The following is a 10000-nucleotide window of genomic DNA, read 5'->3' as shown; positions in this document are numbered from 1 at the left end:
GGATGTGGAGATGAAGGAGGAGGACGAGGAGGAAGACGAGGAGGAGGAGGAGGAGGTGAAGATGGAGGAGGGAGAGGAGGCAAATGAGGACCAAGGAGGCGGAGGTGGAGGAGGAGATGAAGGTGGAGGAAAGAGCGAAGAAGACGAGGAAGAAGAGGAGGAGGAGGAAGAAGAAGAGGAAGGACGCTTAGCCACTACAGACAAGGAAGAGGAGGAGGAGGAGGAAGAAGAGAAAAAAATGGAAACGGAGGCGGTGAAGGAAGAGAAGGAGGAGAAGGAAGACTCAGAAGGGAAGAAGAAGAAGAAGGAGGAAGAGGTGAAGAAGGAAGGAGGAGAGGGAGAGGAAGAAGGATCAAAAAACGACTCTGGAAACAGTGAAAAAACCAAGAAGGATGACTCCACTTCGACATCCACATCATCCACCAAAGACACCATTAACGGGGAAACCACCACCTCGACCACCACAGCAACCACTGCCACCCCAAGCAAGAAGAAGAAGCATCACAGCGACACCCCAGAGGTCATCCCGACGCGGCAGTTGCGCGCTCGGAAGACCCCAAAGAAGTACACGGAGGATGACGATGATGTGAAGATTACGAACGAAGTCATCAGGGACGACTCGAGTGACATTGAGATGATCGAGGAGAGCGACCCGTTGGCGATCAGCGACGCGGAGGTCAAGAAGATCCAGAAGGAGAAGAAGGAGATCACTGTGAGTCTCCCCAAAGGATCAGAGGTGTGGTTGAGTTTGTTTACGTTTGGTTGGGTTGTTTGGGGTCGGGTTGTTTGAGTTTCGGTGGACCTACGAGTTTTTATTTATTTATATATTCTAATGTCTGTATTTTTTGTGCCACTTTGTTGTCTGTATTTTCAAAGTTCATGTTATTTTATTTATTTATTTATTTATTTTCAATATATTGGAATGTCTTGTTTTTTGAGGCACTCTGTTGTCTATATTTTCAAAGTTCATGTTATTTTTTTGTTTTTCATATTTTTTGTTTTTGTTTTGGGTCATTGTGTTGTCCATAGTTTGAAATTAAGGTTAAATTGCTCTTTTTTATATAATTTTGTCTATTTTAATGTCAAGATTGTTTTCCTCCTCCATTCACCCTTCTTTTCCTCTCCATTCATCTTTGTCCCCCGTCCCTAACCGTCCCCTTGTTCTCCATTGTCCTTAATCAAAACAAAGAACCCCAACCACACTATCATCATTCATCCTCTTATTTCACCTTCATTCATTCCTATATTCACCATTATTAACATCACTATCCATACCTTGACCGTCCCCAACCGTCTCCTGTCCCTAATCGTCCCTCGTTCCCCATTGTCCCCAGATCAAAACAAAGAACCCTAATGACTCTTATCATCATTCATCTTATCTCACCATCTTTCATTCACCTTCAGCCATCTTCACTATCTTCTCACCATCATCAACTGTCTCCCGTCCCTAACCGTCCCCTTGTTCCCCGTTGTCCCCAGATCAAAACAAAGAACCCTAACGACTCTTATCATCATTCATCTTATATCACCATCTTTCATTCACCTTCAGCCATCTTCACTATCTTCTCACCATCATCAACTGTCTCCCGTCCCTAACTGTCTCCTTGTTCCCCATTGTCCCCAGATCAAAACAAAGAACCCTAACGACTCTTATCATCATTCATCTTATATCACCATCTTTCATTCACCTTCAGCCATCTTCACTATCTTCTCACCATCATCAACTGTCTCCCGTCCCTAACCGTCCCCTTGTTCCCCGTTGTCCCCAGATCAAAACAAAGAACCCTAACGACTTATCATCATTCATCTTATCTCACCATCTTTCATTCACCTTCAGCCATCTTCACTATCTTCTCACCATCATCAACTGTCTCCCGTCCCTAACTGTCTCCTTGTTCCCCATTGTCCCCAGATCAAAACAAAGAACCCTAACGACTCTTATCATCATTCATCTTATCTCACCATCTTTCATTCACCTTCAGCCATCTTCACTATCTTCTCACCATCATCAACTGTCTCCCGTCCCTAACCGTCCCCTTGTTCCCCGTTGTCCCCAGATCAAAACAAAAGACCCCAACGTCATTATCATCGACACCAACACGCTGCTCAAGAACCAAGGGAATCTAGCCGCTGCCGTCGCTCAGTCCACCTCCTCCACGCCGGTCCAGACCCTCACCAACCGCTCCACCTCCACCTCCACCACCACCACCACCAACCTCAACATACAGAGTGCCATCCAGGCCATCACAGGGGGAGCGCCGGCCCAGGGACTCCAGTCGGCCTATATCACGGCCCTCCAGCAGGTGTGTGTGTGTGTGTGTGTGTGTGTGTATAGTAAGGTTGTAATAATTCTCTTGCTCTCAAATCCCTCATTACTTTCTTTATTTACTCTTTATTTTTATTATTAACCCTTATCACCTCCCCCTGACCCTCTCTCCCCCAGGTGTTGCTCTCCCAGGGTGGCCAGGTCCCCCATTCCCTTCCTTCCTTCCTGTTGTCATTTCTCCCTTCCAACTCTCACAAACTCCTCATTATTCACCCTTCTCACCTCCCTTCACCCTCTCACCCTTTCTCTCTCCCCCAGGTGTTGCTCTCCCAGGGTGGCCAGGTCCCCCATTCCCTTCCTTCCTTCCTGTTGTCATTTCTCCCTTCCAACTCTCACAAACTCCTCATTATTCACCCTTCTCACCTCCCTTCACCCTCTCACCCTTTCTCTCTCCCCCAGGTGCTGCTCTCCCAGGGTGGCCAGGTCCCCATTCCCTTCCTTCCTTCCTGTCTGTTGTCATTTCTCCCTTCCAACTCTCGCAAACTCCTCATTATTCACCCTTCTCACCTCCCTTCACCCTCTCACCCTTTCTCTCCCCCAGGTGCTGCTCTCCCAGGGTGGCCAGGTCCCCATGAATTCCCAGCACCTTGCCCAGCTCCAGCAGTACTACAACAGCCTGGGACACCTTCAGGATGATGCCTACGTGATAGAGGCGCCCTCCTTCATTGTCCCTTACGTCATGGAGGGGAAACCAAAGGTACAGGGGATTGGGGCAGGGTAGGGTAAGGTTAGTAGAGGCTGGGGTCACATAGGAGAGGTTTGCCTTAGGGTAGGGTAGGTAAAGTCAGGTTAGGTTAGGTTGGGATCCATCTATATCATCTCTTGTTATGGAGGGGAAGCCATAGGTACAAGGGGCTGGGGGTATGGTAGGGTAAGGTAAGGTTAGGAGAGGCTGGGGTCATGTAAATGTTTGCCTAAGGGTAGGGTAGGTTAGGATAGGTTCGGTTGGGGTCATTCTGCATCGTCCCTTATATCATGGAGGGGAGCCAAAGGTACAAGGGGTGGGGGTAGGGTAGGGTAGGAGAGGCTGAGGTCACATTGATGTTTGCCTTAGGGTAGGGAAGGTTAAGTTAGGTTGGGTTGGGGTCATTCTATATCGTCCCCTATGTCATGGAGGGGAAGCCAATGGTACAAGGGGCTGGGGGTAGATTAGGAGAGGTTTGGGGTAGGGTAGGGCAAGTTAGGTTCAGATAGGTAGGAGAGGTTTGGTTAGGAGAGGGTTGGGGTAGGTTAGAATTAGATTAGGTTAGGAGAGGTTTGGGTTAGGTTAGAATAAGTTGGGGTAAGGTAGGGGATACTGAGGTTAATTTAGGTTAGGTAGGGTGAGGTAGGAGTCTTTGGATGGGTTGGGGCAGGGTAAGATTAGCTAGGACAGGCTTAGGGTGGGTTAGGTTAAAGTAGGAGAGGCCTGGGGTAGACTAGGTTAGGTAAGGATAGGTATGAGAGGCTTGAATTAAGTAGAAGTGTCTTGGAGTAGTGTAAGACAGACTTGGGGTTGGTTTGTTCAGGTTAAGTAAGGTTTGGTTAGGTTACATTAGGTTAGGGTATGTTACTTTGAGTCTGGTTAGGTTAGGTTAGGCTCGGTAGGTTAGATTATACATTCTCCTTCCTTCCTTCACTCACCCTCCCTCTCTCTCTCACTCTCCCTCGTTCCTTCCTTCCTTCCATCTCTCACCCTCTCCCTCTCTCTTCCAGGAGCCAATCAAGGAGTTCCTGAAGAGGATAAACAAGGAACTGGAGGAATATGAGCGCAAGGAGAAGGAGGCGGAGGAGCGGAAGGCGGCCGAGGAGAAGAAACGGAAGGAGGAGGAGGAGAAGCAGAAGAGGAAAGAGGAGCGGGAGGAGGAGAAGAAGAGGAGACTCGACGCCGGGGAGACCATAGAAGACCTGGAGAAGGAGGAGGAGGAGGAACGCGCAGCAGAGGCCAAGGAGAAGGAGGAGAAGGAGGCGGAGGAGAAGAAGAAGGAGAAGGAGGCTGAGAAGAAGAAGGAGAAGGAATCGGAGAAGAAGGAGGAGGAGGAGGAGGAGGACAACAAGGAAAACAACAAATCCAGCACTAACAAAGAAGACGGGAAGAAGGAAACTGATAAAGAGGGGAAGGACGGGAAGGTACAAAGCAAGGAGGAGAAGGAGGGAGGAGGAGGAGGGGAGAAGAAGGGCAAGGAGGAGAAGGGTACGGAGACAGTGGACGAGGACAAGGAGAACAAGGACAAGAGTGATGCGGAGAGTGTTGTCGACTTGGAGAAGGAGGCGAAGGAAAAGGAGGACATGAGCTTCTTGGGCAAGTAAGTATGTGTGTGTGTGTGTGTGTGTGTGTGTGTGTGTGTGTGTGTGTGTGTAAAACGGTCACTTGCTTTCTCATTTCTCTCTCTCTCTCCACCTTTCTCACTCTCTCTCTCCCTTTTTCCCTCCTTTCCTTCCCTTCCTTCCCTCCCCTTCCCAATTCCTCCCTTACACACATCCCCTTCTCAAAACACACCCTTACACATCCTCTCCCACCCTTATGCACCCTTAACACACCCTTACTCACCTCCATCACCCCCATAACACACCCTCACACATCCTCTCCCTCCCCTTACACACACCTCCATCACACCCTCGCACCCCTAACGCCCCCTCTATCGCCAGGTGGGAGCCATACTACCGCAGCGCCCTCGGGAAGTTCATGCTGGAGCTGGGACTCAACCAGGCCCAGGAGTTCCTTCAGGCCGACCTCCTCCGCATGCAAAAACGGAAGCTGGAGAAGATGAAGACACAGCCGTCGCGGGAAGGCATTGTGAGTGTGTTCGTGTGTGTGTGTGGGGGGGCGGGGTGAGGGGGGAAGGAGAGGGGCAGGGGGGGTGGCTTTGTACATAAGAGTGTCGCTGATGGAGAGGAAATTGAATAAGTGGATTGGAAAAGTTGAGTTCATGGAGGAGGAAGACATGTAAGGTGTTGGGGGCAGGAGGGGGCTGTGTGTGTGTGTGTGTGTGTGTGTGTGTGTGTCAATATCTCTGTCTTCCTCCTCCTCCTTTTTTTCTCCTTCCATCTTTCTCTCCTCCTCCTCTCTCTCTCTCCCTCCTCTTTCTCTTCCTCCTTCTCTCTCTCTCTTCCTCCTCCTCCCTCTCTCTCCATCCCACGTTATCTCCATCCTTTCTCTCCCTCTCTCCTTCCATTCCTTCTTCCCTCCTTCTCCCTCTCTCTCTCTCCCTACATTCCTTCTCTCCTCTCTCCCTTCTTTCTGTCTCTCCTCCCTCCCACTTTATCTCCCTCCTCTCTCACCTTCCAGTCCTTTTTGCCTCCTCTCCTATCTCCCTTCTTCTCTGTTGCCCTCCCATCCATGTCTCCATTTCTCCCATTTCTTTCTTTTTCAACCCCTTCACTACCCTCCGTCACACCTCCCTTCACCTCTCTCTCTCGCCCGCACACAGATGGCCATGAAGCTCCTGGAGAAACAGCTGGAGGTGACCCGCAAGAAGAACTCCCACCTGCAGGTCCCGCTCAAGATCTGCAAGTTCTGTACCTTCAAGACGGAGAGCCAGATGGTGATGGAGCGCCACCTGGAGTCGCCCCACATGGTCAACTACACCTACAAATGCAACTTCTGTGAATTTGAGACCCGGGGACCACAGGTAAGGGGGACATGGAGACCTGGGTGACATGGATAAGCTTGATTTCGAGACCCAGGGACCATAGATAAGCTTAATTTTGAGGCCCAGGGACTATAAATAAGCTTGATCTTGAGACCAGGGGAGCAGAATAAGCTTGACGGACCACATATAAGCTTGATTTTGAGACCGGGGGAGCAAAATAAGCATGATTTTGAGACCCAGGGGCCATAGATGAGCTTAATTTTGAGAGCAGGGGACCACAGATAAGCTTGATGTTGAGACCCAGAGACCATAGATAAGCTTCATTTTGAGACCCAGGGACCCAGATAAGCTTGATTTTGAGATCTTGTAGGAAATCCACAGTCAAGGGGTTAAGGAACGGGAACTAGGAATCTTGAGAGACCTCCCTTCCATTGTCATACCTTGCCTTACCTTCTCTTACCTTCCTTGATATGCTCCGTTACCTTACCTTACCATTCCACCTCCTCCGTTCTTCCGCAGGTGATCCTCTTCCACATGGAGGCGGAGCACAACACCAGGGGGCGACTGGAGAGGGCGCCGGCGTTCTTCCAGTGCTCGCTGTGCCCGTACGAGGACAACAACAAGTCCAAGATGACCCGCCACTCCTTCTCCTGCAGCAAGAAGTATAAACCCGAGAAGAACTGTGAGCTGCTGGACTGGGAGCCGCCCGCCAAGATCCCCAAGGTATTACATGTACGTTATCGACAACACTTGCCAGTTTTTGATCTTGCTGCAGCCTAGTCTTGCCCAATGTTACCAGATTATCGTACACACCAGCCTAGTCTTGCTCAACGTTACAGATTATCGTACACACCAGCCTAGTCTTGCTCAACGTTACAGATTATCGTACGCACCAGCCTAGTCTTGCTCAACGTTACAGATTATCGTACACACCAGCCTAGTCTTGCTCAACATTACAGATTATCGTACACACCAGCCTAGTCTTGCTCAACGTTACAGATTATCGTACGCACCAGCCTAGTCTTGCCCAACGTTACCAGATTATCGTACACACCAGCCTAGTCTTGCTCAACGTTACCAGATTATCGTACACACCAGCCTAGTCTTTCCCAACGTTTCCAGATTATCGTACACACCAGCCTAGTCTTTCCCAACGTTACCAGATTATCGTACACACCAGCCTAGTCTTTCCCAACGTTACCAGATTATCGTACACACCAGCCTAGTCTTTCCCAACGTTTCCAGATTATCGTACGCACCAGCCTAGTCTTTCCCAACGTTTCCAGATTATCGTACACACCAGCCTAGTCTTTCCCAACGTTTCCAGATTATCGTACACACCAGCCTAGTCTTGCTCAACGTTACCAGATTATCGTACACACCAGCCTAGTCTTGCTCAACGTTTCCAGATTATCGTACACACCAGCCTAGTCTTTCCCAACGTTTCCAGATTATCGTACACACCAGCCTAGTCTTGCTCAACGTTACCAGATTATCGTACACACCAGCCTAGTCTTTCCCAACGTTACCAGATTATCGTACACACCAGCCTAGTCTTTCCCAACGTTTCCAGATTATCGTACGCACCAGCCTAGTCTTTCCCAACGTTTCCAGATTATCGTACACACCAGCCTAGTCTTGCCCAACGTTACCAGATTATCGTACGCACCAGCCTAGTCTTGCTCAACGTTACAGATTATCGTACACACCAGCCTAGTCTTGCCCAACGTTACCAGATTATCGTACGCACCAGCCTAGTCTTGCTCAACGTTACAGATTATCGTATGCACCAGCCTAGTCTTGCCCAACGTTTCCAGATTATCGTACGCACCAGCCTAGTCTTGCCCAACGTTTCCAGATTATCGTACGCACCAGCCTAGTCTTGCCCAACGTTTCCAGATTATCGTACGCACCAGCCTAGTCTTGCCCAACGTTTCCAGATTATCGTACACATCAGCCTAGTCTTGCCCAACGTTACAGATTATCGTACGCACAACATTGTATTTGATTTTGAGACCCGGGGACCATAGATAACCTTAATTTTGAGACCCAGGGACCATAGATAAGCTTGATTTTGAGACCCAGGGACCATAGATAAGCTTGATTTTGAGACCCGGGGACCACAGATAACCTTAATTTTGAGATCCAGGGACCATAGATAACCTTAATTTTGAGACCCAGGGACCATAGATAAGCTTGATTTTGAGACCTGGGGACCACAGATAACCTTAATTTTGAGATCCAGGGACCATAGATAACCTTAATTTTGAGACCCAGGGACCATAGATAAGCTTGATTTTGAGACCTGGGGACCACAGATAACCTTAATTTTGAGATCCAGGGACCATAGATAACCTTAATTTTGGGACCCAGGGACCATAGATAAGCTTGATTTGGACACCTGGGGACCACAGGTAAGGGGGACACGGAGACCTGGGTGCCATGGGAAAGGTGGTTTGGGATGGCAGATTTGGGTGCGGGTTCACAGAAGGGAAGGTTAACCTGTCCGCTGTGATTGTCAGGGATTTTGCCTTCACTGGTAGCCTGGTTTCTGGCCCATAAATATTGCAAAAGAGAGCATTAGTAATTTCCGATTTTAACAGTGATTATAAATGCATATCGCTATCTTTCTGGATGCGAGTTTTTGGTCAGAAATCGCCAAAACAGATTATCGTACCCACAACATTGTATTTTCAAGTTTCCGCCCCGTAAATATTGCAAAAGAGAGCATTAGTAATTTCCGATTTTAACAGTGATTATAAATGCATGTCATAATCTTTCTGGTCCGATGTTTTTTGGTCAGAAATCGCACAACATTTTTTTTTCCGGATTCTCCCCCATAAATATTGCAAAAAAGACCATCAATAATTACTGATTTTAACGATAATTTTAAACACATATCGTTATCTATGTGGGTGCGATGGTTTTTGGTCAGAAATCGTCAAAAACACGGCAAGTACGACAATCTGGTAACCTTAGCCTTGCATGCTGACTTGCCGACCGGCCTGACGCCGCCTCCAAGTCAAACTGTTTTTTTGTTTTTTGTTACTGTCTTGCACTTGTCTTGATGTTACTAAGCTATTTATTTATTTATTTATTGTGAGGTGAATTATGGCAGCACTGAAGATAGGAATGTATGTATGTATGTATATATGTAGGTTATGGAACGTTTGAAGAAGTGTATATATTGCTTGAGGGTGTTTGTATATATAATTAATAGGTTAGTTAAGTGTAGGGAAATTTACTGATAACCAAAATAGAAACAAGAAAGATTAGAACTTGATATTGCAGCCATGTGTAGGAAGTCAGGCAATGAATCAGTCAGTCAGTTAGTGGTAAAATTAACTGAAATGAACTGAGAACCAAAACAGAAAAAAAGAAAGATTGGAACCAGATACTGTAACCATGTGTAGGAAGTCAGGCAATGAATCAGTTAGTCAGTCAGGGGTAAAATGAACTAAAATTAACTGAGAACCAAATAGAAAAAAGAAAAATTGGAGCTAAATATGTGTAAGCCAGGCAGTGAATCAGTGAGTCAGTCAGAGGTACAGTTAAGGTAAGGTAAGGTAAGAAAGTGCCCACGTAAGGAGAGCATCATATCTCACCGAGCTCCTCCCTTCCCCCCCAGCACCACAGACCAGTTAACACCATCCTTCCCCCCCCCTCCGTGACGCAGATCCACCGGGGGCGCCCCAACACCCTCGGCAAGGCTTTCGAGCCCGTCAAAATGCCCAACCTGCTGCCCAAGAACCTCGCGGGCATGAACATCAGCATCCAGTCAGCGGGGGGCACCAACCTCCTGCCCTCCAGCACCGTGTCCATAGCTGCGGGGCGGGGGCGGGGCAGGCCGGTGGGCTCGTACAAGAACCCCGGACCCCTCCCCAGCCAAGGCCGGGCCATAAACACTGGTGAGGAGGATTAGGAGGAGGATTTGATGCCTTGGATGGTGTTGGATTCCTTGTTGACTTTCTGTTGTGTTTTATTTTTTTCTTTGTCTTTCTTTCGTTTTCTTTTCCTCCTCTTTGTAATCTTTTTTTCTCCCTTTCTTTCCTCCATTTTTTGCTCTGTTTCTCTCCTCCATGTCTTTCTTCCTTCCTTTCTT

At 48.2% G+C, this 10000-nt stretch overlaps 1 protein-coding gene and 2 long non-coding RNA genes across 16 annotated transcripts in view; 1 reads left to right on the top strand and 2 right to left on the bottom strand.

Annotated features, from left to right (window-relative positions):
• The window catches only part of LOC126986473 (MOG interacting and ectopic P-granules protein 1-like), a 31880-nt gene that overhangs the window by 14047 nt on the left and 7833 nt on the right, over positions 1-10000 (top strand). For 8 of the 12 annotated variants that reach the window (XM_050842690.1, XM_050842687.1, XM_050842682.1 and 5 more), the window contains 8 exons: positions 1-736; positions 2058-2303; positions 2868-3023; positions 4022-4611; positions 4955-5102; positions 5737-5937; positions 6418-6630; positions 9527-9806. The exon at positions 1-736 is cut by the window's left edge and continues 217 nt beyond it. In XM_050842690.1, the coding sequence (XP_050698647.1) occupies positions 1-736; positions 2058-2303; positions 2868-3023; positions 4022-4611; positions 4955-5102; positions 5737-5937; positions 6418-6630; positions 9527-9806 (2570 nt within the window). The remainder of the gene's footprint in view (positions 737-2057; positions 2304-2867; positions 3024-4021; positions 4612-4954; positions 5103-5736; positions 5938-6417; positions 6631-9526; positions 9807-10000) is intronic. The other 4 variants (XM_050842684.1, XM_050842689.1, XM_050842683.1 and 1 more) reach the window with 4 other exon arrangements.
• LOC126986476 (uncharacterized) lies at positions 6572-9520 on the bottom strand. 2 transcript variants are annotated; one of them, XR_007739771.1, is made up of 2 exons: positions 8300-9520; positions 6572-8203 (listed from the first exon to the last, which is right to left on the bottom strand). It is a non-coding gene; the product is annotated as an uncharacterized LOC126986476 (long non-coding RNA). The 2 variants fall into 2 exon arrangements; XR_007739770.1 differs by having other exon boundaries at positions 6572-8107.
• The window catches only part of LOC126986475 (uncharacterized), a 918-nt gene continuing 832 nt past the window's right edge, over positions 9915-10000 (bottom strand). For both annotated transcript variants that reach the window (XR_007739768.1, XR_007739769.1), the window contains exon 2: positions 9915-10000. This exon is cut by the window's right edge and continues 361 nt beyond it. This is a non-coding gene — a long non-coding RNA (uncharacterized LOC126986475).

The sequence above is a fragment of the Eriocheir sinensis genome, chromosome 61 (assembly GCF_024679095.1).
Source record: "Eriocheir sinensis breed Jianghai 21 chromosome 61, ASM2467909v1, whole genome shotgun sequence".
Classification (NCBI taxonomy): Eukaryota; Metazoa; Arthropoda; class Malacostraca; order Decapoda; family Varunidae; genus Eriocheir; species Eriocheir sinensis.
Note: the sequence above shows the minus strand (reverse complement) of the source record. Positions and strands in the feature narration are given on the sequence as shown.